General features: G+C 49.7%; 2 protein-coding genes across 16 annotated transcripts; one reads left to right on the top strand and one right to left on the bottom strand.

The window, feature by feature from the left end:
* Nucleotides 1–23: 23 nt before the first annotated feature.
* Nucleotides 24–5,579, top strand: LLCFC1 (LLLL and CFNLAS motif containing 1). The gene is given in 5 exon segments (XM_030297190.1): nucleotides 24–55; nucleotides 357–516; nucleotides 2,883–2,954; nucleotides 4,600–4,813; nucleotides 5,401–5,579. Coding segments are annotated over 5 exon segments (657 nt in total).
* A 585-nt stretch (nucleotides 5,580–6,164) lies between these two features.
* Nucleotides 6,165–25,749, bottom strand: KEL (Kell metallo-endopeptidase (Kell blood group)). Of its 15 annotated transcripts, none has more exons than XM_030308623.1 (19): nucleotides 25,636–25,749; nucleotides 25,216–25,303; nucleotides 24,780–24,942; nucleotides 24,323–24,499; nucleotides 22,718–22,842; nucleotides 22,229–22,375; nucleotides 19,144–19,296; nucleotides 18,856–19,044; nucleotides 18,462–18,610; nucleotides 17,232–17,361; nucleotides 10,980–11,090; nucleotides 9,729–9,827; nucleotides 9,415–9,492; nucleotides 8,874–8,974; nucleotides 8,577–8,687; nucleotides 8,367–8,434; nucleotides 7,985–8,154; nucleotides 7,539–7,634; nucleotides 6,165–6,452 (listed from the first exon to the last, which is right to left on the bottom strand). In XM_030308623.1, exons 2-19 carry the CDS (start codon nucleotides 25,255–25,257, stop codon nucleotides 6,291–6,293), a joined length of 2,271 nt encoding a protein of 756 aa, XP_030164483.1. In that variant the 5' UTR covers nucleotides 25,258–25,303; nucleotides 25,636–25,749; the 3' UTR covers nucleotides 6,165–6,290. The 15 variants fall into 15 exon arrangements, with proteins under 15 accessions (XP_030164483.1, XP_030164486.1, XP_030164492.1 ...); XM_030308626.1 differs by lacking the exon at nucleotides 25,636–25,749 and having other exon boundaries at nucleotides 19,144–19,222; nucleotides 22,229–22,277; nucleotides 22,354–22,375; nucleotides 25,216–25,355; XM_030308632.1 differs by lacking the exon at nucleotides 24,780–24,942 and having other exon boundaries at nucleotides 25,636–25,747.
* Between the last annotated feature and the right edge of the window lie 864 nt (nucleotides 25,750–26,613).

Raw genomic sequence — 26,613 nt, forward strand, 5'->3', positions numbered from 1 at the left:
TGGGATGTAGAGGGGGAGCAAGGATGAAGCCCAGAATGTGGGCCCCACATGCAAGGTGAGCACTTATTGGGATACAGGAAAGTAGAAAAGTAAAAGCCCTCCAGCTTGACAATCAGGCAAGTTCTGGTTTGAACTCTGGCTCTTGGCCCCTTACAGGTCAGTTAAGTGAGCTTCCCAGGCCTCAGTCTTCCAATCTGTAGAACGGGGCCAATAATTGTACTGTCTCATGTGTCTGTAAAGCCTGAGCGTAAGAGTTCAGTGACTATTGGTTCTCCTTCCGCAGATGGGCTCCAAGCCCTGAGCGCTGCTTGTCTGCATTGCGGTCTTTGTGGTTATCTCTGTTCTCAACCTTGCAGCCAGCCTCCCGGAGGCTTCCAGGCCACGTCCTCAGTGAAACTTCTCTTCCTTCCCAGCTTTGTGGAGCCCCAGTCAGGGGAGACCCCAGAACTGGAACAGCAGGAGCTGAGCCGAGGTGGTGGACAGAGAAATCTGGGGACTCTCTTCGGGAATGATGAGGCAGGACTGAGGACACATGACCTTTTGTGTTATTTTCCAATAGGGTGGTTTCTATTTCTCTTCTGATTGGAAATGCTTGTTACTGAATTCGAGTCACCCGGGAGACAGATGCAGTACCTGGGAATCGGCTGAGGGCTCTCCTAATTTTCTAAAGAGAAGGGCAGAGCACAGAGAGGGAGGGTGATGGCCCACGGCTAGTAACAAAACTAGACTGGCTTTAAAGTTGGAAACTTAGCTCCAAATCGTCCGCCATAACTTGCTTTTTCTTCTGAATCTTCGGCCTGTACAGATGTGAGAGACTTGGGGGGACACAGGACCTTGGGGGGTCTTCAGGAGCAGGGGACTCCCCTCTTCTTTTACTACAAGATTGAAGGATGGACAAAGTGACCTTTATAGAAGGGGAATTGAAAGGAAAACAAATAAGGAAAGGGAGAGGGGATGCCAGAGACCAGGAGGAAGCATGCTCTCACCCAGGTGGTGGGGAGGTGCCAGCTGGGAAAGGGGAGGGGGGTCACCTTGTAGGGCAACTTTCTGCTTTGCTGGGGGTTGGGGCTGTGTGGGATGGTAATGGCCTCTGAAGCCTTGGGACTTCCAGTCTAAGGAGATGGACTGAGTGATAAGGTTGAGGTGGGGGTTGTAGATGCTCTGATAAGCAGGGACTGGCAGAGGAAGGAGGCCCGCCTAAGAAATACTCAACCCATAAAGCTAATCCTGGAGGCGGTGGGGGTGGGGAGGGGCCGGCCCAGTCAGAGCCGCACAGAGCAGGTACAGGGGGGCTCGCCACCAAGGGCCCCATCCTTGGGGCTGGGGTTGGGGAGAGAGGGGGGCTCAGGAACAGGTGCCCCCATCTGGGTCTTCACCCTCTCACTGGCCCAGGCTGGCTGCACAGGTCCAATTCTAAATTTTTTTTTTTAATGTTTTTATTTATCTTTGAAGGAGAGAGAGACAGAGCATGAGCGGGGGAGGAGCGGGAAGAGAGGGAGACACAGAATTTGAAGCAGGCTCTAGGCTCTAAGCCGTCAGCACAGAGCCCGATGCTCAAACTCACCAACCGTGAGATCGTGACCTGAGCTGAAGTCAGACACCCAACCAACTGAGCCACCCAGGTGCCCCATTCACAAGTGCACCTCTATGAGGATAGTTTTTGATAAATACAGCACAGTACTGTAAACATATTTTCTCTTCCATATGATTTTCTTAACAGTGTATTTCCTCTAGCGTACTTTGTTATAAAAACACAACATATAATACATATAGCATACAAAATATGTGCCAGTCGATAGTTTGCTATCGGTAAGGCTTGTAGTCAACAGTAGGCCATTAGTAGTTAGGTTTGGGGGAGTCAAAAGTATATACTTGGACTTTTGACTGCTTGGGGGGTTAGTGCCCCTAACCTCGTGTTGTTCGAGGGTCAGCCGTAGCCCTGATCTTTAAGGAGTTGCCTGCTCTCCGCTGGCTTTCTCCCCTGACTCCTTCTCCTTTGTCATACCCCCCTCCACCACCTTATTTCTCCCTCGTCCCTTCTCATGCTCCCTCAGCCTTCAGTGGACAAGAACACCTAGGACCCCTCTCCCCCCAGGTAGCAGCTTCCCTCAGTCTCAGGAGAGTCCCTGATGGCCCCTAGGGGACCAGGAGCCCCTCACTACACTTTCAGGTCCCAGAGCCTCTTGGTGTCAAAGCAGTCAGAGCTCTTATTTGGATGTGATGTAGGGAGAGGGAAATGCATCGTGCCTGGATTTTATCTTTTTAGGAAATACACTCCCACCCCACATACCTACAGCCATGTAAGGAAAGGATTTGAATACACTTTAAAACATTAATAGTGATTAGCACTGAATAGTGGAATTACTGACCCTTTTTGTTTTCCAGACTTCTTAAATTGCTTTTGTACTAAAACAAATTAAATTCCTGCTCGAATTATCTCTCCCAACACAGGGAACCAGCAGCAGGTGGTGAGGAAACGCAAGGAACGGTGGTCAGTACAACCCAGTTCTTTTCACGCCTCCCTGTTCCACCCCCAGCGTCCCTCCCCATCCACACACACTGAGCCTGGGTTTGCTTCTCTTTTTGCCTGGAACCAAGAAGCTCCTCCCCCAAAGTAACCAGATTAGTGACTTTTTTCCACCCAAGCATTGTTTCCTGGACATGAAGGTCAATGAGTGCACGGTAGGGGTGAACAGGGTCACCTGCTTACTTGAATCTTTCTTCCCCCACCGTCCAGTGACCTCGTGTACCACTCCCCAGTCACCTGGCCTGGGTGGGCGGGAAGTATAGAAGAGGTTGCAGCTGTCCCAGGGGGGCCTCCTGGTGAGCACTCTGCTAGCAGAGGTCCAGCTGTACTCCACGTCTGCAATTCCGTCTTCCAGAAAGGGTACACGTTCCTGCGCATGCACTTGGTGGTTCACTCAGGCGTGGGATGCATGGGCTCCACGAGTGGTGTGAGAGGGTTGTGATAGCTCAAGTGTGCCCACAATCTCCTCCCACCTACCCCAGCACCTGCCCTGTAGCTCCTAGCCTGCATTGCTTTCTGGTTTACCAGGGCAGGACTCCATCCTGCCTCCCCAATCCCACCTGCCCCATCCCCAGCCATCTCTGCTCTGGGAAGCAGATAATTAGCCACCGCCCATTACTGCCAGCAGGTCTGTGCTCACCAGCTTCACGGGCCTGGCAGGCATTGGGGCTTTGAGGCAAGTTTCTGGAAATCTGTTATTTGGGATCCTGGCCTCGCTGCCATGCTGCTGCTTCTTTAAAGACTCTAACTACAGGGCACCTAGGTGGCTCAGTCAGTTGAGTGTCCAACTCTTGATTCCATTCAGGTCATGATCTCACAGCTCGTGAGTTCAAGAGCCCGCGTTGGGCTCTGTGCTGACAGCGCAAAGCCTGCTTGGGATTCTCTCTCTCTCTCTCTCTCTCTCTCTCTCTCTCTCTGCCCATTCTCTTTCTGTGTCTCTCTCTGCCCCTCCCCAGCTCATATGCATGCTCTCTCTCTCTCTCTCAAAATTAATAAATAAAACTTTAAAAAAAAGACTCTGCTTCCATCAAGCAAGGAGTTTGGAGGATGAGCCTCTAACAACTTTTTCTTTGTGTCTGAGAGTATGAGGGGCTGTAAAATGAGAGAAGAGGGGTTTGTCTACCAGTTCAAGAGGCCAAAGGCTTAGGGAGAGGAAAGTCTAGGGGAGGATGAAGAATGAGGGAATGATTTCTGCTTGGGCACAGGGTACCCCATTCTCTGTCTCTCTCTCTCTATGTACACATGCATGTGTGTGTGTGCGTGTGTGTGTGTGTGTGTGCACGTACACGCACACACACCATGTACTCTTTTCTCCCCCAACACCTATGCCTCTCTACCTTCCTCTGTTTTGGTGGACCTGAGTTTCAGGTACAGCCCAGGACTTGAGGATCCGATATTTCCACATCTGCTCTGGGCCACATTCTATACAAGCCACTTACCTTAGAGAATGGCTGCATGGAAGAGAGGAAGCTGTGATGTTTGGAATCAAAAGAGGTGGTCAAGGGGCACCTGTGTGGTTCAGTCGGTTAAGTGCCTGACTCTTAATTTTGGCTCAGGTTATGATCTTGAGGTTTGAGCCCTGTGTTACACTCTACACTGACAGCATGGAGTCTACTCGGGATTCTGTCTCCCTCTCTCTCAAAATAAATAAATAAACACTAAAACAAAGAGGTGGTCGAGAGTCCTGCTCCGCCCTTTATTGTCTGTGTGATGTTAAGCAGAAGAGTCATTTCTTTTGTGAACCTCAGTTTCCTCATCTATATGATGGGTATGATGACACTACTACTTTGAGTCCCAGTTGCTATATCGATCTCATGATGTAATGGATGTGAAAGTACTTCACAAACTCTGAAGTCATTTTGTTGCCCTCCACAGGATGATGCAGTAGGATCATCCCAGAAGCCTCTGCTGGCTACTCACCACTCTCTTGCCTGGCAAGGGAACTCTCTAGTGACCTGAATGAGGGGCAGGCCCATGGCTGTGATGTCACAAAGCTCATGACGTCAGAGGTCCCATGGAAGGGAAGGGAAGAAAACGGTGCAGGGAAGTGGTAAGGGCTGGGACAGGGACAGGGGAGGGAGGTGGGGGGAGCCGACTGGGCATAGGGGAGTAGGGAAGACCAAAGGTGGTGGATGGGCAGGCCCATGACTTCCCTGGGCTCCCAGCTCTGCAGGGCAGCATTCCTGGCCGCCATCTTGCTGCTGCTGCGGGTCAAGGGAGCGAAGCTTCAGAAAGGCAGCCTGGATCCCAACGAGAGGAGTCAGAACGAGAAAACACCCTCCACAGGTAGGACAACAGTGTCTGGAGCTAGGGATCAGACCTCTTTGGAGTCAGCCCCCCAGTTCCTATCAGGCTGGAGTGAAACCTGAGATAGGTCGGGTTGTGGGGAGAGAAGCCCAGTCCCTTATTATTGTAGCGTGAGAGAGTCAGGTAAAGGGGTTAGAGCAGGGTTCTTAGCGGGGGACGTATTCAGAGACATACCACGGGCTGGCTAGAGCACCACACAGGTGGCTTTCGTGTGTATGGGCAGGGGTGCATTTATCTTGGAAGAGGTTGTAGTTTCCATCCCTTCCCTGGGGTGGTCCCTCCAACCCCAAGTGTTGTAATGCTTTGGAGGAGGCCGTTTGAGGTAGAAATGGGGTATGTGCGCACCTGAGTTGGGGCTGTGATTGAATACAGACCAGAGGAGACCTCCAGATGGAGCACCGCCTCCCTGGCCAAGGATAAGGGGATGCACAATTGGGCCAAAAGCCCCAGGCCCTAACTTCTTCTCAGACTCTCTAACTTCATCACCTTTCTGGTATAGGCCAGGATCTGGGCGGGGGCAGGTTAGGATCGGCCCTTTCAGTGCCTCCCCCTCTCCACGGTTGCAGACCAGGATCAAGAGAACTTTGAAGAGCACTTTGTGGCCTCCTCCGTGGGGGAGATGTGGCAGGTTGTGGACATGGCCCAGCAAGAGGATGACGGGACATCAGACACAGCAGCCCTTCGTGACCACCTATTTAACCTAGCCTTCTGCTTCAATCTGGCCAGCATCATGGTTTTTTTATGAGGGACATTGAGGCTGAGGTGGTAGCCTGGCTCCTGGATGAGGACCTTGCTATCTACTTCCGCTTCATGATAGCTTACTGACCCCCTCTTCCCCACCGGGCTCCAGGTCACTACTCCCAAGGGGAGGCGTACACACAGTTTCCTGCCTCTCGCCAGTGGCTCGTCACCTCAGGATGCAGCATCTGAGAGATCCTGGTGCTGGCCTTTCAACTGTCCATTGCCCCAGCCTGACCGCCTCGCCACGCTCTGAGCACCTTCTCCCAGGGCCGGAGACACCAGACCCACGGCCTTCTCTTTCCCACACCTCTCCCGGCTCTGCTCTGGACAGCATATTAGGGGAAAGAGGCAGCAACAATAAAAGTAATAGCAGTAAAGTCCTGAAAACATTTGGGGACAGCTTTCTGAGACTTAACCAAAGCCCTTTTGTCTCTAACTGGTCTGTTTAATCGCCCAACCTTTGGCCCACTGACCTTTAGACCCATTGGTTTCTTCACTTTTCTTGTGTCTACAGAATTCTCTTGGCATTTTCTCCTCTTATCTTCTCTGACTTCTAGGCATAGAACATATTAGGAAAGAGTCATTAATGGACAGTCAGAAGCCAAGTGCCAGCTTTTATTTTTGGAAGGGAAAGGGAAAGGAGATAGCGTCTGATTCCATGGATGGGGCAGGGAGGTGTTGTTACATCTAAGTTGGAGTCTCTGTGGTAGCCAGGTTACCAGAGCTGGCAGCGTTTGGAGGGGTTCATGAGGGCACCACGCGGACAGTGGAAGTGTCTGGCAAAGGCTTGCGTGTTGCTGAGGGGCCCATGTACTCGAAGCATGGGAGGGCTGTGAGGATCCTGGGGTTCCCAGGTGCTGGGCTCCCTACACATCACCTGTGGAGAAAGAGAGGTCCACGCAGGGTAAGGAGAAGAGCAGAATAGTAGGGTCCATCAGGGTCAGGAGGACGAGGCAGACCTGGTGCCAATGTAGTGACTAGGGACAGCAGACAGAGATGAGAGCAGAGATAGGGCCACACATTTGTATGCAATTTATTGTTTTATAAGTTTATTTATTTATTTTGATAGAGAGAGAGAAAGAACGTGACAGGGGCAGAGAGAGAGATGGAGAGAGAGAATCCCAAGCAGGCTCCACACTGTCTAGTGCAGAACCCGATGTGGGGCTCGAACTCACAAACTGCAAGATCATGACCTAAGCTGAAGTCTGATGCTTAACCAACTGAGGCACCTAGATGCCCCTGTAGGTCATTTATCTGGCAGGATGTGTGTGAGGGAGGGCATGGGCTGTGTAATCAGATCATTCGTAAGTGACTGAAAGGTGGGGAGGTGGGGTTTATTGTAAAAACTCCATGAGGGAGTCTTTTTTATTTTTATTTTTTAGAGAGGATGAGGGAGAGAGAGAGAGAGAGAGAGACAGAGAGAGACAGAGAATCTTAAGCAGGCTCTGCGCTGGGTCTCAATCTCATGACCCTGGGATCATGACCAGAGCTGAAATCAAGAGTCAGACACTCAACTGACTGAACCACCCAAGCGCCCTGAGGGGTCTTTAAGTATACTGAGGAACTGGGGACAGTGTCTGTTGAGGGAGCATGTGGTACTCATTTGAGGACCTGGGGGGGTGAGGTCTCCAACAAGGAATATGGTCTATAGACAGTCTGTCGAAGGTTCGTTTTTTAGGAGAAATGAAAGAAGAAAAAGTTGGGCTCATCTCAGAGAGGGATTTGGCAGTAGAATTTTTTTCTGTTTTTGAAGAGGGTGATGAGTTTGGTAGAAGAATTTATAGAAATATGAAAAGATGGTCCCAAGGAGCATGTATGAAAAGATGACAGTGGGGACATCTGTGGCAGAGGGTTGGGGCTGTTTGGGGGAAGGTGTTTCAGGGAGGCACCCCTCTTCAAGCATTGCCAATAAGGTACTTATCTGACATGGAGCGAGCTGCGGAGGGAGGTGGCCGCTGCCTACCTGGGCATAGCTTCGGAAGAAGAGCTGTAGAGGGCTGAGGTCCAGGTTGGGCAGGATAGTCTCTCCGTAGTACCCTAACAGCCTCCTGCTGTACGCCTGGATATGGGGGTGGGATGGCAAGTAACCCTTAGACTCTAGACCCATGGCCACTTAGAAGTCTGATGCCCCACCCACAATGCTGAAAACCAGTTCACGGCCCTTTTGCCCAAGTTCCACAGACACACTGGTCTGAGCCAGGAAAAAAAAATGTACTTGTGAGATCTATAGATAACCTAGAAAAGAGGGATCTGTGGGGTCAGAGGGGGATTCCCAGACTGCCATCTGCTCAGTGAGGGTGTGAAGGGCAGGAGGCTTTACAGCTATGTTTGCACAAGGGATGATAGAAGGAAAAACCTGTGAAGACAGAATGGCTCTCAATAGATCCTGGCCCTTGGGATTGGAGCTACCTGCAGTGCAATGGCCAGCCCCCCGATGTCGGCGGCATTCTCCAGTAGTGTCCAAGAGCCATTGAAGGAGAGTCCGCCGGGTAATGGAATGGATTGGTAGTGGCGTTTCAGGCACAGCAGCGCCCCCTGTAGGGCATGGGTGTCACAGGCTGGGCAGCCCCCAGGGAGTACTGTTGAAAATGGGGCAAGGGAAAAGAATGGTGAGATATGGAGTAAGGATGAGGACCAGGGGGTACCACAGACTGGGCTAGCCCCCCAAAGCATTGCTAAAGATTCTTAACTGTGCCACCTGGAGCCCTCCCTTTCTCTTCCTTTGGCCTCGTTTAGGGCCTTCACCTGGATTCCCAATGGTCCCACCTCCCAATGGCCCACTGTTACCCACACAGCTGGGAGAAGATGTGCAGCAGCTCATGGGCCATAATGCTGCCAGCAGCGCCAAAGTTCACGGCTCTGGGAAGACAAAGGTTTATCTTACTCCGAGAGTCCTTCAAAGTTTTTGACCCCAGTTCGCCAATCATGAATCCTATACATCATAATGTCTGTCCATCGCCCTTGGGAAATCTCCTGCCCACCCTCATAGAACGGCCCCTACCTGGGGTAGCCAGGGTGGAAGAATGGAGGTTGGAGGAGTCCGGCTGGGAAGACCACCACATGGTCAGATATTGAATAGTAAGCACTGACCCCCCAGGTGGACACCTGCCACCTATGGGAAGAGCACGTATGAACACCAGCTCCGTCACATATGGCCCTGCCCACCAGACATATGGGAGGCCCCACCCTCCCAACTACTGTCACCGTTCCTGCTCCCTCAGGCCCCAAGCTTTCTTTCCTGCTAATCTTGAATAGGCATTTCTGGGATGCAGTGTCTATGTCTCCCTTGCTCCTATACCTGTGCTGGGGGAAAGACTGCAAGAAGTTCTGGACAATTCTAGCTCGGAGAGATCGGACACAGCTCAGGAAGGACTGCAGGTAGCTGGGTCCAAGCTGTATCTGGGAGGAGGCAGGAGGTGACTCGGATACACAGAGACAAATACGGATGCACACTGATATACGCCGATGGGTACATCTGAACACAGATGGTAAGCCCCGACATACAGACATCCACAGTACAGTAGAAAGCAGCACAATGACACCACATCGACGCAGACAGGCTTCACATGAATCAGCGCACAGATAAACACACTCGGGCAAGTCCCAAGAATGTATGCGTGCATGTGTGCACACACACTTATTGTGACCTGAAAAGGTTCCTTTCTTCTGCTGGCAAGACCCACAGTGTGGATATTCACCCATAAAACCCAGCCAACACCAGGGCAAGGAAGGGGTCAGTTAGGATAGCCCAAGGCAAACAGATTGTCTGCCATTTGGGTGAGTCAGAAGGTGAGGAGAAGCTGAGGACTAATGAGGAGCTGGCAAGGGCAGGGACCCACATCGTTGTATTCCTCCCTGGCCAGTGATGGCTTCAGGGCCCATTCTGGGCCCCCCATCTTCACCTGCAGTTGGGTGACCTGGGGAGAGACACAAAAGGTAGAAGAAACCTAGCTACCCCAAATCTATCGAAGGGAATTTCTTGTGTTCACTGCCCCGGTCCCACCTTTTATATTGTCACCAGGATGTGTGTATGGCATACTGGTGTTTACATTGCCATGTGTTCTTGTGCCTTTGCATTGTCTTTCTGTCACTGTGATCTCTGGGCCCAAAACTCAATTCCACCCTTACTTCTGTCTCTCACTCCTGGACTTACCCTATCCTGGGCCTCTTTCCGGGTCTTCTCATCCATCCAGGGAACCCTCCTGAGGCGAGTGATGAGGGTGTCCTTGATTGCAGTGAATAATTCCATGGCCTGTGTAGGGGCCCGGATAGAGACACAGGATCAGGGTCAGCCTTGGTCTGGGTTCCTGCCCCCTGGGCCTCTAGGGAGCTACCAGAGAAGGGGGAAGAACTCCAAAGAGAAAGCAGAAAGTAATATTTACTAGGTGACTGGAAACCCAGGGCACAGAGATCTGTGGAGACAGAAAGGAGGTACCAAGAACATAAAGGGAAGGTGGGAGCTGGTCAGTCCTGAGGGTCGATAGGGGAGACAGTTCCTTTCTGTGGGGAGATCTCAGCCTGCCAGGGGAGGGAGATGCTGTCCTTACCCTTGGCCAACAATCCACTCAGAAAACAAAGGAAGAGGACCATCATTCCCTTCTCTGTTCTTGAGAACCCTTGTCCTCACACTCTTTTTATTAAGGCATGCATTTCCTCTCTCCATCTTTCTGGGCTCTTCAGCTTTCCAACAAGCTGAAGTTTTCCCAGCTTCACAACTGACTGTGTAGTTACTGCTTTCCCAGCCATCTACCATCTTGTTTGTATCCTTTCTTGATAGAGGAAAATGGGTGACAATATTTGAAGCCTGAATTCAAATCCTGACTCTACTTTTTGGTAGTTGTGTGACCTTGGACAAGTTATCTAACCTCTCTGTGCTTCAGTTCTCTCTTCTCTAACGTTAGGATAATACTAGCAATTAAAGTAGCTCATGCCAAGTGCTAACAAGAGTGTTAGCCACATAGTAGGCACGCAAAGACTACTCAGTACTCATTTACTTGCACTTCTTAAGATGATATCATTCCATTCTCATACCATTTCCTGTGTTGTTAAAAAATCATAGATAAACAGGGAGTAGCCATAGAGGCCACGGAGTTCAATTTTCTCATTTTATGGTTGAAGAAGCATAAGAGCAGGGAAGTTGGGAAACTTACCCAAATTCGTGCATGTTGTATACACTTGTGTCTCATAGCAAAACTAGGCAAACCCTAGGGACACAGCATGGCCTAGCCTCCTTTGGCATCCCTCTCATAGTTCACTCTTTCTCTCTGTGACTGGCTGACACCCCCACCCTCTGCCACCCCCAACCATGCAGACCATCAAGAAGGGCACAGTGAATAGAATTAGGAGAGAATGGTTGGGTGGGAAGGGGTAGAGAGACATGGGCTGGGGAAGAGCCCTCACATACAGCACTTTGGGTTTTCGGACTGAAGGCCTCATGAATAAACAAGGCTGTGAGGGTAGGCTCGAAGAAGGTTCCTGTCTCCTCTACGCACTTCATCCATCGAGGGCTGGTGGGCTGCAGAGACAAAACTCGAATGAATGGCTCCTGTCAAGGGTTCTTTCTCATCCATCTCTCCAGGTCAATCTTGTCTAGATCTTGACCCCCAGAGGATACTCTCTTTCCTGGTCTTTCTGGGTTTGTCCCACTTTACTTCATTTTCCCTTTTGGTGATACACATGGGCTATTGCTGCTTGGTAAAAAGGGGTTTATGTCTTCCAGGATTAGTCTCGTGAGCCTGGATTGGGCAAATCATCCTTATTTATTGACTATTGAATTGAACGCAAGTCCTCTCTGAGGTATTCTTCTGGAGAACAGAAAGGCTCCTGGATAGGAGAGGACTACATACCAAACCTCTTACCATAGAAGGTCTGTTGGCCACTCCATCCCCACCCGCCACATGCACCACACTGGTAGCCCAGCCAAGGCAGCCACGCTTCCATGTTTCTTTATCTAAAATGGAAACTGGAGAAGGTAATTCTTCTCTTCTTTTCTGCCCCTCTCCCTGCCTCTCCAAATGGTTACCGTGGATCATATGATAGGACCTTGTCTTATAAAGAAGAAAACGGTCAGAGTGAAAATGGGTTTTAGACCCCATACTCTTTGGTAGGAGAAGGGGACAAAAGAAAAGACTAAACATGAATTCAGAGAGCTAAGAAACTTTGGATGAAATCAGGGAAAATAGTATGAGATGAGGGACATTATCAACTTCAAAGGCAGAAAGATGGTTAGACAAAAACTCAGTAGAGTCTTGGGCAACTGGGGTGTTTTTAGCACAGGGACAGAAAAAATAAGCAACATAAGAGAGAGATGCTCAGCGGAGGGAGGGGGGGGGATGTTTGTAGTGGGCTTGGATGGCTTTGAGGAGCTGACCATGAAGGGGGCCCAGAGATGACACAAGACAAACAGAGAAACATGCCCAAGGGGCTTAGGGTGAGAGCACCAGCCTGGGGGAGAGCTGAGCTGGGACTTTGAAAACACAGCTAACATGCCAGTTTGGGTTAAGTGGGATGAAGTCACAAGACTCCATTCCTGTAACTTATTTACTCTTCACAGATCTCCTCACAGGGAAGATGGTTAGGCTGCTACCATGCTTTCTGGTGCCAAAATTAGAGAGAGAGTTTGTGGGGCTTCCCACAAGACAGGAAACAGAAATGGAAGACCAGTATTGTTGTCACAGTATTGTTGTCACTCCTGGGCCTCTGCCTGTTAGGACATTTACCATTTTGGAGGCTGCTCCAGACCTGGTTGCCCACATTTTTTGTTCTTGTCCCCTCACTGTGAGGTCTGTTAAGGACTTCTCCTCTTGTGAGGATAAGGAGTCAGATGCTTTCTATTGTGTATTAGTGGCGGCTCTAAAACACAACTGTGAAAAGCAAAGATGAAGTGAAAGGAAACATGGACCTGATGGCCATGACTGGGTCAAGGGCAGGATCTGCGGGCCACCTTCAGTGTCTGTCCATCTCCCACAGCCCTCCTGACAAAGGGCTTGGATTGGAGACTGCCTTTCATCAGGCTGTTGGTGTGGGAGGTAGGCTCTACCGCTGGAGCAGCAGCAAACGCATCAACCTTCAGCTTGGTAGTGTGATCTGCCTGCCCTTTTCACACCTCCTGGTTCTTGAGCTGTTTCCTGATCCCTTCTGCTAATGCCCACCCATTTCTCCAAAAGCTTTTGCCTCTTCCATGCCTGTGCTCATAGCTTGGGCCACAGCAGACTCTGACCTGGTTCCTGGAGAACACAGATGCCACCTCAGACTACCCATTGCTAACTCCTGTGAAACTCTGAGATTCTTTTCATCACTGTTGTGCTGGGTCACATCTCCCATGAGCAGGAAAATGACTTCCAGAATCTCTAAATAAATGTCGGTCTCAGGGATGGAGGTTGACAGGTTAAATATTCATCTACTGGGGGTTATGAGTATCCACGCTGTCTCTCAAGACATGGAATGACACAGCATACCATATGTATTAAAAATATATGATGGGGCGCCTGGGTGGCGCAGTCGGTTAAGCGTCCGACTTCAGCCAGGTCACGATCTCGCGGTCTGTGGGTTTGAGCCCCGCGTCGGGCTCTGGGCTGATGGCTCGGAGCCTGGAGCCTGTTTCCGATTCTGTGTCTCCCTCTCTCTCTCTGCCCCTCCCCCGTTCATGCTCTGTCTCTCTCTGTCCCAAAAATAAATTTAAAAACGTTGAAAAAAAATTTAAAAATATATGAGACAAAGAGAAATATAGGGAACAATCATTGCCATAATATAAAAAAATGAAAGAAATACTTCAGATCCAAGATATTGACACCCAGTAGATTAATTTTAGGGAACAAAAGAAAAGTTGCAGATATAAGCTTAGAACCATAAGTAATAACACTTTAAGAAATAACAGAAATCAGAAAAAATTCCAGGAGTCTGGAGGAAACAAAAATGTTCTTAAGTTGCCATAGAGGGAAAGAGATTTTGGAGATTACAGGCCAGCCAGGAATCCTTAATGCTAATTTCTAAAGGAAATTCTAGAATGAGTCATTGGACTGATCATTTTTGAATATTTGGAAAATAGTATGTAACTACTAAGGGATTTCTGGGGATCACTGAGGACAAATAATGCCAAAATAATAACAATTTTTCTGGTTCAAAGCTTCATCAAACCAGGATAAGCTAAGAGAGCCGGAGTCATGAACTCAGGTAGGGGCCATGTGGTGATGGAACTGAGAAGCAGCCAGCATCAGGCCCATGGGGCATGGAGGGGCCAGGGCAACGGGTACAGCACAGCCGGGCTGAAGAGAGCTGCACCACTCAGCCCCAGTCACTTGTGACCCCTGGAGAAGCCTAGTCTGGTGCTGCTCAAGCTTCCCATGTACCACACACACACACACACACACACACACACACACACACACACAAATGCTGGAAATGTGACTATCAACACACTGTCTCCTAATTTTTGACTTCTGGTGATTAACTAAAAGTTTGTAAAAAGCTTTAAGGCCAAGAAAACACATGTATCGGCCAGATTCATCCTCAAGGAGCTACCAGATACTACCTCTGAACAGAGAATTCAGCATTTACCAAATGTGGGTTATTAACTTAAACCCCTGCACTTCAGCTACTTGAACTGTCACTATGAGAGTACTACCTGTTCTACCTCCCTGGCAGCACCGCTCAGGAGATCAGGTGAAGCAACACATCAAAATCATTCTGTAAATCTTAATGTACTCCCTCACTGTGTTAGCACTGCTTCCATGGAGGCTTTTAGTAAAACCGCAAATTGAGTCCTTGTGAATTAGATGGAGAACTCTGTGTTGGAAGATAGTGTAATTTGTGTGGCTTCATAACTGGCTGAACCATAAAGAAACATTAGTGATTAATGACTCCAAGTCCGCATGAGCTTGCCTGACCCACTCGTACGCACTCCCCACCTAGCACGCCATGTCTCTGGAGTGTTTCTCCATAACACTAATCACGCCCTAATATATTTTATTCACTTAGTTTATTGTCTTTCTTCCTTCATCAGTGCATAAGTGTCTGAGGGCAGGGACCTCTGTCTTTTGTTCATGTGGTGGTCTGAGCTGATAGCTCAGAACCCAACTCAGGGCTCAAACCCACGAACCACAAGATCAAGACCTGGGCCAAAGTCAGACACTCAACTGACTGAGCCACCCAGGCACCCCACCAGAAAACCCTTTAAACTCTCTAGGCAACTGCCTCTGTCCCACCTCCTGCATGGAGATCCACCACTGCCATTCAAAACCTCCCTCATGTGTCCCTCTTGGGAACTCTGAGCATTTGTTGTGTGAGCCAGAGTCTTTGGGGAACGCAGCTACACCCATTCATTCACTCCACGTGCAGCTGCTGTTGTGCTACAAGGACAGGGCTGGGTGGTTGCAACACAGACTGTAATGGGCCACAAAACCAAAAGTATTTACTATCTTGACCTTTGTAGAAAGAATTCTCAAACTCATTTTCTGTTTTCCTACCCACTCATTCCTCAATCCTGCATAGTATGTGATTAACAACATGTCCTCATGAGCAGGACTGATCTGTTTTGAAACCTGTTCCTTCACTTATGAGCTGTGTGGTCTGGGGAAAGTCACTTGCCCTTTCTGAGGACCTCGGAGTGTTTCTGGAGAATTAAATAAAATCATCCACGTTAAGTGTTCCATGCAGTGCCTGCTACACAGTAACCCTCATATCAACTGTTGTTCTATTTGTTGGTAGAACTTGACTCAATTTTCAAGCCCAAGGACAACTATAAATCCTAATGGGTATAATGAGGATGGACACAATAGATATAACAGATGTATAGAAGTATACAAAAGATGGCGGCTTCAGCAATTTATAAGACTTTCCTGTCCTTTAAATGTGATTTCAATATTGGCCCATTTACGTCCTTCAAGAAGTGCCATCAGACCATGGTTCTGGGATTGACAGGAAGCTATTGGTTGACAGGGATTTTGTAGCAATGTTAACTAAGAGAAGCTGGAGCCCTGTCAGCCTCATCCATGTCAAGAGAAAGGCTGGGCAGAAGCTTCTTGGGCACTTACCAACCTGAGAAAAGTCCCAAAAAGGAGTGTTTTACTGTTGTTTTGTTTGTTTGTTTCTTAGCCAAAGGATTAAGCACACAGACCCTGGAGCCAGACTGCCAGAATTCAAATCCTAGATCTACCAACTTACTAGGTGTAATACCTTGAGCAAGTTCCTTAGCTTTTGTGCCTCAATTTCCCTGTCATAAAACAGGAATAAAATGATGCGCCTGCCTCATGGGATTCTTCTGAGGATTAATTCAGTTCATATCTATCTAAAGGGTTTAGAAAAATGTCTCACTCCTGGAGTGTCTGGATGGCTTAGTCGGTTAAGCATCTGACTCTGGATTTTGTCTCTGGTCATGATCTCATGGGTCGTGAGTTTGGGCCCCAGTGAGTTCAAGCCCCGTGTCAGGCTCTTCACTGACAGCAAGGAGCCTGCTTGGAATTCTCGCTCTCCCTCTCTCTTTGCCCCTCCCCCCCCAAATAAATAAACATTAAAAAAAGAACTTTGGGGTGCCTGGGTCGGTTAAGTTTCCCATTCTTGGTTTTGGCTCAGGTCATGATCTCACGGTTCATGAGTTCAAGCCCTGTGTCAGGCTCTGTGCTGGCAGTGCAGAGCTTGCTTGGGTTTCTCTCTCCCTTCCTCCCTCCCTCACTCTCTGCCCCTCCCCTCCTCATGCTCTCTCTTTATCTCTCTCAAAATAAATAAATAAATAATTTTTTTAAATCATTAAAAAATTTGATTTAATTTAATTTGAAAAGGAACCTATTAAAAAAAAGAAAAATGTCTCACTCCCAATACTCACTAACTACATGCCAGTCCCTGTGCACCCATTTACCCTCTTTGAATTCCACGGGTGTTTCAAGTTGTCAAAGCAGTGAGTTTCTCCAAGACACAGGAATGGTCCACAAATTATGAAGGAAAAAAACCCGTGCTTTTCAAGACTACACTGAGGCCTGTACTCAGGTTGGAGCATATCTAACATTCTAGATACCTTCACTTGCATCCGGATGTGTCCGACCTAGGATTTCAAAGTTCTTGGTAAAGGAGTGTCTCCACATCTTATGCAACACAGGAGACTTTGGTTAGTGTGTCTGGCACAGAACTACCACCTCAGATATATCAGGCTCTGCACTGTGAAGCCCATGCTATGACCCCACAGATCCCACTGGATGTCAGAGATGAACTCTTTGGGAAGCACCCTTGAACATCAAACACTGGAAGCACCTAAACAGAGGAGAGGCCACTTGCTGGTCATGTCTTGCATCCCAACGAATCCCAAGCTTTAAGTCCACGTCCTTAAATCACAGAGTTCTGGATAACTAACTAGGCAAATAGTTTAAAGGTCATTGAAAGGAAAAGCAATTGCTGATAATTTTAAAGTTTTATATTTAAACTTTAATATTCAGCAAAAGGCTGTAAAAGTAGCCAGATGTGTGCCAAAAGTTCTGGTACCTGGCATGTCGGTTCTCAACATAAGCACTGTATGCACAGCCTGTCTGCTTCTATGGAAAATCCAGACATTGAATGGCATCTGCCCCCATGCTGTCTCCATGGGAGAGATACACCAACAATTATCCCTCAAAATGACAGATGCTCCATTAGCCCCCAATCTGGGAAAATTCCTCCCTTCTCTCCTCACCATGGGTGGTCGTTGGGTCAGCTCCCGCAGTTTCTGGATCAGTGATCTGCGTGCCTCCTGGAACTTACTGTCCAGGGCTGGAGAGAGGGTCCCCACCAGCCCCAAGATCATGTGGCTCTGCAGAAAGTCTCTGTGGAGGGAAAAGAGACCCACACATACACTCAGGGCTCTCGAGGTGCCTCAAGAACAGCCTCCCCTTGTGTAGTCACCTGGATACTCCTGAAGGAAGCCCCTTCTCTTCTGTATCTATAGAAAATAGTGGCTTGACCTTTGAACAAGTCAAGAAGAGCTTTTCTTGGTGTGAGTTGGAAAATGGTCATAGAAGGAACTAGATGCAGAAGTGACTTCTCAAATTGCAGGGAGTGAAGCGTCTGGGCTAGATGAAGACTAGACTTAAAAAATGTAACAAAACAGATTCATCTACTTCCCCAACCAAGAAATCTCAGCTCACCTTAAGATGTATCTTCTAAGCACAGCAAAGCTGGGACCTGAGACCTTCCTCTGCCCTGCTGTCAACTCTCTCCAGGTCTGATTTATAGCTTTACATAAACCTGCTCACACCCACAAGAATGGTCCTTCACTTCCTTAAAAAGAATCTCTAGATGTTGCTGCCACTGAGGTACTATGAAGAAGGGCCCTGAGCCCAAGTCCCTGGAAGGAAGCCCCTGTCTTCAGGCAGTGGCCATGTAGTTACTGGGGATGGCAGACAGCCCAACAGAGTCTCACATGCAAGGGCCTCTGGATCCTCTCACAGCTGAGAAATGGCCTCTCCCCCAGCCCTCCCCCAAGAGAACCCCCAGCCTTCACCTCCTCCATCCACTGGCCCCATGGGCCTCCACCTCCTACCCCTACCTCCTAGCTGCTGACAAGACATGCATGCCTGAGCTGTCCCTAGTGACTGGCCTTCCAGCATCTCCTATAGCTTAGAGGCTCTTCAAAGACTGGGTTCTACTCCCAGCAAACCCAGGTGCTGGGCACATGAATGCCTCATTTCATGTGTGTTTTCCCTTCCCTGTGCCCCTCAAGCCTCCCATGCTTCCTGTTGCCTCCATTTTCTCTTGGGCCATTCACCCCAACACTTCTCTGCCCTCACATACCCGTGGATCCCTTCCATCTTCCTGGGAAGACCTTACCAGCATGCAGTTTCCACAATCTCCTTTGTCCCTGAGGCCTCCAGGTCCTCGGACTCTTCATCGCCCTCATACTCCCCCAGTCCCACCTGAGGCAAACCTGTATTTCAACAGCTGCTCTTCCACCAGCTGAGACATGTTTTTCAAATACTCCAGGTCATGGACTACGAGGAGCTGGGAGGGTCTCAGGGACATTGGCGTGAATGTCGCTTGCAAGCAGGACAACCAGTCGATGGCAGGGGCCATTTCCTTAGAGGAGGGACACAAGGCTGAGGGGGACAGAAAAGGAGGAGAGGAGGCAGGAGAGGGGGGGGGTCCTCTCCCTCAGGGTTTGAGAGGGTGTGGGGAAGGGGATGGTTGGGGAAAGGGATGGGCCTGGGAAAGTTAGGGATGGAAAGGAATTAAGGAATGAGGAGAAAGGATTTCAGGAGATCCAGAAAGTTTAGGAGAGAAACCCTCCTGCCCATCCTCCTCCAGTCCCCGGTTCAAGGCACCTGCAGTTGGTCAATAGTGACCAGCTGAAAGAGCTTCTCCTGTGCCTGCTGCTGCTCCAGGGGCCTCAGAAACTGAAACAGCTGTGAGGTAATGGAGATGGACAGGAAGGCATGTTGTTGCACCTTGTCTGGGTCTCCTCCTAGCAAGGCTCCCAGCCGACTCAGATAAGCCAGGTATTCCCGCACAATCTGGGGGAGGGGCAACATCAGTCACAGCCACCAGAGGCCCCAGCCTTTCTCCGAGCATCAGAGGTCAGGGCCTGACCTTTGTCCGTGGAGGCATCTTACCTGAGCATAGATCTTCTGTTCCTGCTCTTGCTTGAGGGGAAGATCAAACTCTGGCTGGTCTATCTGGACACAAGAGATACTGGAGAGAAGTAGGGAGCGTGGAGGGAGGAGAGGACAGGTGTGGGAGGATGGGGAAGGTGCTACAGGAGACAGCTTCAGGACACAGAGAAGGTGTGAGAGAAGACAGCAAGAGAGGGAGGTTTTGGGGTCGGGGGCAAGGGGGGAAAGGATACTCTTTATATTATACAGACATGGAAAATGTGAGGACCAGTTTTGGGGTGCTTGTCAAGGGAGAAGCCCACTAATCCGTGTCCTGAAGGGGGCCAGCCCCTGTGCTGGGTCCAAGTCCAGGGTTAAGGGAGGGGGAAACCATCTCAGGTGCAAAATTTAAGAGGTACTGAAAACAGTAATGAAGATCAATGTCTTAACCGATATTTTTCAAATAAAAATCAAAGCTAAAATCCATGCTGACTAAAATAGCAAAACTTTGTTCATCACAGATTTTTTTTCTGAAAATCTAGACTGTATCTTTTATCCATTTTGAAGAAAAAATATAGATTTTTTTTTAAGTCTGCAATAACATTTTGGTCCATTTTAGGGGGAAAGGACCTCTTTTCCAAAAAATCCACAATTAACAAAAATTTGATATTTTTTGATCATCACAGGTTTTTGCATTGGCTTTAAAAAAATTTTTTTATTATGAAATTTATTGTCAAATTGGTTTCCATACAACACCCAGTGCTCATCCCAACAGGTGCCCTCCTCAATACCCATCACCCACCCACCCCTCCCTCCCACCCCCCCATAAACCCTCAGTTTGTTCTCAGTTTTTAGGAGTCTCTTATGTTTTGGCTCCCTCCCTCTCTAACCTTTTTTTTTTTTTTAATTTTTAAAAATATTTATTTTGGTTACTGTTTTTGGTAGCCTCTTTGATTTTGTACATAGGTGTGTGGCTCACTTACCTCACCTGCCTGCCCCACCTTAGTCCTGGCATGTCCTTGATTCTGTTCTGATCTTTGCTCCCAAACTATGCCTTTTTCTACTCCAACTTCAATATCCCGCCCGCTCCTCGGACTGTATAGTTTCCCCATCTTGAAAAATCTTTCGCTTGGCTCCTTTGTCACATTTTATGTCCACACTTTGAAGAACTAAAAGTCATCCATGACCCTTTCTTGCTCCAACTTTCTTGCCTTTCTCTTAAACGCTGTGCAATCTGTCCATTTCCAAAATGTTTTCAATACTCTCTTCTAGAAGGTTCTCAATGGTATTATCGTTTATTTTCTGAGATCAGAAATCTCTGGAATCCATGATGATCCTTCCCTGCTGAATCACTCCTCCCCTGTCCTCTGTGGCATAGCCATGCTGGTCTCATACCCCCTCCCTGCCCCCAGGCCCCTTGGTGGGGTACTCCCTTTGAAGTCCATCCTCAGAGTCCATCCAGTCTCCAGTTGATGGTAACTGCCCTCTTCCTACTCACACCACATCAAAACTGTGGAAAACTAATTTTCCAACTTTTCCATTTTCTGCATTTACATTCAACCAGTTGCCAAGTCCTTTAGAAGCACCACGGACCATTACCACTGAGATGAAGCTGCCTAAATCTTCATTCCTGGCCTTTCCTTTCAAGTTCTACCACAATCATCTTAAACTGCTCCAAATTGCTCACCTAGATTCCTCAACCACTCCAGGTTGACCTACAAAATCGCTCCCTCTGCTTACACTCAATGCATAGCCATATTTTTTCCCCCAAAGTCAGAAGCAATCACCTCCATCTGACTTCTTAGGCCAGGAATAATCAGGCCCAACCTCATGTCTTCAGCCTTACTCTTCTCTTATCTCCCACTGCACCTCACCCCTACCCCAAATCCTCTGTTCAATAAACCAGCCTTCTCATTGACCCCACAGAAGAGTCATACCATTCCAGCCTTAGCTCAGGACTTTCCCGAAGTCCTTTTCATGCCCTTAACTTCACCTTCACCTGCGTGATTCACCATGTTTCAAGGCTCAGCTCACGTTCTCCCCTCTCTGAGCCATTCCTTAACTATTTCAGATCTTAGGTACTCCCTAAAGACCACATCAGAAGCTCCTGAACATACCCTTTAGAGCTGAATTTTAGAGTGTCTCATACTGATTAACAGCTTTTCTTGTATATTCATCCCCATATAATTTTGTGGAATTTTTGAGGGCAGGGGCCAAATAGATGGCATTGCATTATCTACAACAATACCGATGCCTTCAACATTTTTATTTATTTACTTGCTCAACAAACATCTTCCATGGGCCTCTAGATGCCTGGCCCTGTGCTAGGTCCTGAGGAACAGAGGTGAGTAAGGTATGGTCCTGTTCTTAAGGGGCTCACAGTCTTTAACACGGTCTTCAGTGATGAGAGCTTGGGAAGCTAGGAGGACAGAGGGGTCTACCTAGCACATAGCTAGGGTGTCAGTGAAGAATTCCTGGAAGAGATAATAATCAAACCCCAAATTTGAAAAACGTAAGAGTTTTCCAGGCTGAGTGTGGGAATAGCGTTGGGGAGTAGTGTTGCAAGCAAAGAGAAACGCGGATGAAAAGCACTGAGGAATATTCTTGAAGCTAGAAGTGACAGAGCATGGCTTGAGGTTTAAGGGGGACAAGGGATGTGGCAGGAGATAAAACTGGAGACTGGGGGGTTAAGAGCTAGATCCTGATGACCTGGACCTGGCGAAGCCACTGGAGGCATTTAGACAGAGACAATAGCATAATTAGCTCTTGGTTTAGAAAGGTCCCTCCAGCAAAACTCAAGAGTAGATAAGAGGAGGACAATACTGGAGATGAGGGGGCTAATTAAAAGGCTGTTGGGGGGGGTGATCCAGATAAGCAGTCAGGAAGATAGGAACTAGTTCAATCTTCACAGGACTGGCTCTCCTGCTCCCTTCTCTGATCTCACCTAGTATCCCTGACTGTCACATTGATAATTTTCCCTCAAGATAAATATCTTATCTATGTTGCCCATTTGTCCTATCTGTCCAGCCCGCAACCTTCCTCTAGGAGATGCTAGGCTAGAAGTCGAGGCAGGCCCGGTCCTGCTGTGTGCTGGTGCGCCCCTCACCTGAATGACTGGCGTGTGTGGAAGGGTAGGATGAGGTCGCAGGTAGGCTCTGAAGAATGGGAAATAACCATACTGACTCATCAGAAGGCTCAGGGTTCGGTTAAAGTCTAAGGAAGTCCAATTACCGGAGATTCGCCAGCCTCCAAGCTGGGAAGCAGAGAGACAGGGCTCAGCAGTGGGGGATGGCCTGGGAGACCTGTCCTGCCCACCCCTCCCCTTCCTGAGCCAGCTGCTACTTCCTGACTGCTACTCTGGGTGCTTGGAGCCCTCCAGGGCTGGCTCCGTCTCTATCCTTCTTTCTCTGCCCTCACCCAGGGTCCTCATGCTTCCAGAGGGTACTGCCATTTCTATCTCCCTCCTGGAACTTGGAGATGCCTAGGAAAGAGACACCCCCCTCCCTTTCTAAAAAAAGGGGGGGGAAGGGCAGCCCTGAGCATGCATGGGTCCCATGTGTTATGTATCTAGAAACCTTACTGCCCTGGGTCTCACCTCCTCAATGACTTGTCTGAGGGGGGCAGCCCCTTCGGCTTCGATGGCACCTGTGTCCACACAGGAGCTGTAGAACTGGAAAGCTTTGTCCTCCCCAGTGCCCAGGTGCCGGGAACCTGGCTTTTCTAGAAAGGAAGCATAGGAGAATTAGAGGAGAAAAGCCAAGCAGGGAAGGTGGGACAGAAGGGGAAGACTCCCAGGGAAATGGAAAGAAGGGGGGAAATACGGGGTTAAGGACAGGTCAGAAGGTGGGAGGGCTGGGTCAGCTCGATGGGAGAGTGAGGGCAGGGAGGAAGACAGAGGGGAACAAAGGAGACACAAAAGAGAAATGGGGAGGAAAAGACACAGGAGAAAAGGAAGAGATGGGAGCACCTAGCAACACCTATGGGTCCAAATGGAAGGCAGGACGGAGATGAGTAAAGAAATTAGAAACATTTGGCAAACCAGAGAACTTTAGGGCACCGGAGACAGGAAAACTCATCCAGACAGGTTTAGCAAGAAGAAACAATGTCCAGACCCTGGCTGGTGACCCAGGAAACACACACACACACATACACACACACACACACACACACACACACACACACACACACGGCAGTAACCCTCATGCCTGTGCATTGCAATCACCTACCCTGTGGCACCTCCCACCCACTCAGTCACCATACCTTTCACTCTGTAGTGAGCAACAGTTTTTATCCTAAACATACATTTTCTTTTCATATCTTGGCCTTAACTGGAAGCATGGCCCCTCCAGAGAATGCCTGCCTGCAGTTCTTTTGTCCATCAAAAAGAGGGCAGAGGGACACATTCACTCCTCCCAAATTCCAGTGAATCCCGTCACATGTCCTGGACTCCCTTACACTGGAAATGTGTGCCTATCATACCTGTTCTTGTTCCCTTTCCTCACACCCTCACACCATCCTCCAACTTCCTGGGGCCCGCTTCCAACCTCCCAGATGGCCTCGGTTGCTCCCTCAGAGATGAACTCAATTCTTCGGTCTTCTCCACAGTCACTGCCTACAGGCGACTTCTGCACCCCCAGGGCTTTAGGTTGGCCCTCTCCTCTTCCGGCAAGCCCTCTGTGGCTGGATCCATTCCCTGGCACACAGCCAGATGCCTCCCCTTCTCGCCGCGTGGCCACGTCCTCCCAGCCAGCCCCAGCACCCCACTTCTTCCCCTAGAGCTTGCACACCAGTGTCTGAGGGAGGGGGTGGGGAAGTGACTGCAGGGAGAGGCTAACAGTGACCCCAGCGATAGCAGGCAGGCGGGGCTGGGGGCAACCGACACACCTGGACTTTAGTGCGGCAGGTGCTGAGCGCCACTGGCATGGGAGGTCCCAGGCGCGGGAGAGAAATGGAAGATTTAGGTGCAGCAACAGAGAAGGGGCAGATCGGTGAAATGTGGGGGGCTTGAAGAGAGGACAGTAGTCATGGGCAAGTGGCAAAGGAAAGATGAAGACAGGGACAGAGAGGAGAAGGGAGGAGGTACTGAGACGGAGCAGCAAACCAGCAGCTGTGCCACAAACCACACAGGTTTGGGACAGCAAGATAGTTCTAGGCTCAGAGACACCCACTTGCAGACACGCTTCCACCCAGCGAGCCTCACCCAGTATTTCCCGAAGTCTCCTCTTGTTCTCCTCTGCAAGAGCCTGAAAAGAGCTCTTGGTGCCTTTGGCGTCTCCACAGGCAAAGCTGAAGAAGTCGGTGCAGGGGGCCACACTGGTGTTCCCAGAGGCCAGGTAACGAGCCTGAAGATCATGACACTCGGGCGTCCTGCAGGGCCCTGCCAGGTGGTGGGGGCGGGGGGAGCTCAGAGCTGGGAGAGGGAGAAAGAAAGGGCCAGGGGTCCCCCGAGGTGCTGGGCAAAGGACAGCCTGGTGGGGAAAAGGGAAGGGCCCCCCAGGAGAAGGACAGGGCCTGACTGAGCCCAGCGGGGCCAGATTGGGAGGGAGAGGGCGAGAGGGTGAGGCAGGAGGGGAGGTGAACGAGTCAGTGGGCACAAAGCCACAGAGGCCCTGATGAGGAGGGCTGGCTCGGTTGGGGGATTCCAGGATCGTGCTCACTAGGGCCACAGCTCCGGAAGATGTAGACCAAAAGCACAGAAGAACCAAGGAGCAGACTGAAAAGCAGGCCAGCCGCTAGCACCCGCCGGACCATGAACCCCGCCGTTATGTGGCGTTCCTGTGGCCACTCTACTTGAGATACTGGAGATCGCTGTGCAGGGAACTAGGAAGTGGAAAGCCACAAGAGAGAGGGGGTTGGCAGAGAGGGGTGGGGGAGAGAGGGAGAGAGGGGAAAGAAAGAGAAAGTTAGTGCCAGGGCCCCCTCGTAGAGAGATGATTCTCCTCATTCTCCCTAAACCCAACCCGTTTTGGACCCCTGGGAGATGCACAAACATGCTAAGGACCAGGCAGACTGTGACGGGTGAGAGTCTGTGGGATGTTAGAGCTGGAAGGGAGGTCACACGTCTGCCCTGCAAAGGTCAGGGACCGCACTTACCTCCTGCCTTAAGAAAGGCCCCCTTCCCCATGCCCGGCTCATTCCCCCCGGCCGGGTTCTTCCCCACTCTGGTCTCCACCCTCTTGAACTGAGGAGGAGAGAAGGGAGAGAAGCTGGGTCAGGAAGGGGGTGCATTAAAGAGAGTTATATCAGGTCTATCAGGTGGTTTTGACGCTTCCCTTCACGCGCCCGCTATCATCCCAGGGCAGTGTTCCTAGACCGGCTTCAGAACGGCCCCTCCCCTGGATGCACCCCGACTTTTCTCCCTCTCCTGACACCTCCCTTTCCTTTCCCGTTTCTGCTCTCCAAGCCTCACATTTCCTCCTCTCCCATGGGGCAGGGCACTCACACACAGTGGCCATCCACCCCCACCCTAGGCACCTGACCCCAGAGGGGAACAGTTTTCTCTAGGGGACTTGCCGTCTGTCAGTCCTCTCTGGCTCCCAGAATCCTTCCTGGTTCTGCTCTAGGTGCTGAATCTGAGAAGTGGGGTTCAGGAAATGGCCTCCCTCCTACCGCCCCCCCCCCAGTTCCTCTGTACTGGAGAAGGGGAACTTCTGCCACTTGACCCTCCTGTCCCCATATACCCATGCTATTGGCCTCTGGGTGGAGTCTGTTTATCAGTCCAGAGACACCCAGACCTCTCCTCCTCCTTTATCTCAGACTCTCAGGGGAGGCAAAGGGAGGGAGTCTTCACTTCTCAAGTAATTTTGCCCTTGGGTGGCTCTTCTTGTCCTGCTTTGTGCCTTTGCTCATGGAGTTTCTTTATTTCTGGAATATTCTTTCTTCCCTTCTTTCTTCTCTGATTGAAGTCTTCCGGATCCTTCGATTCTCAGGTAAATGCCACCTTCCCCCAGGAACTCTCACAGCTCGGAGTCCATTCCCCCTGCTCCTGGGAATGCTCGATGGCTCTCAGGGTGTCATAACCCTGCTGTTTGCAGGCAGAGCAGAGCAGTGCAAAGAAAATCCAACAAACCAGGAGACCCAGATGAGCTGATTATTAGCCCTGTGATAATAAATAAGCCATTTAAACTCTCAGGCAGGTAAGAAAGTTTCATCATCTAGAAAATGAGTCTAATGTTTGCCTTGCCCCTGCCCTGGGGTCTGATACCTTCTCCAAAAGAAGGAGGCATTACCATGCCTTTCATTCAGCACTCTCTTCCACAGACATCTTCACCTCCCTAGTGATGGCAAATCTTTAGTGGCCGGGACAGTGTCCCTTTTTCTTTCATGTCCACTTGAGATGCTTTATAAATATTTGTAGGAATGACTTGCGTTCCAAGCCAGAAATTCTCCTTCCCACACCACACTGAGGTCTCACCTGGGGTCCCAGTGAGCACGTTTCTGAGAGAAGGCATTTCACGTCTGTGCCTTGTCTTCCTGTCCCAGGTAAAATAG

Source organism: Lynx canadensis, chromosome A2 (genome assembly GCF_007474595.2).
Source record: "Lynx canadensis isolate LIC74 chromosome A2, mLynCan4.pri.v2, whole genome shotgun sequence".
Taxonomy (NCBI): domain Eukaryota; kingdom Metazoa; phylum Chordata; class Mammalia; order Carnivora; family Felidae; genus Lynx; species Lynx canadensis.

Bases quoted from the DNA above. Each gene is read 5' to 3' on its own strand.
- KEL (XM_030308621.1), bottom strand. From the start codon at position 25,350: ATGCACCCCCTTCCTGACCCAGCTTCTCTCCCTTCTCTCCTCCTCAGT. The intron at 22,843-24,322 runs GTGAGGCTCGCT...CTTCCTTTCTAG, and splicing joins GAGACTTCGGGAAATACTGG to AAAAGCCAGGTTCCCGGCAC. The intron at 9,493-9,728 runs GTAAGTCCAGGA...GTCTCTCCCCAG, and splicing joins GGAAAGAGGCCCAGGATAGG to GTCACCCAACTGCAGGTGAA.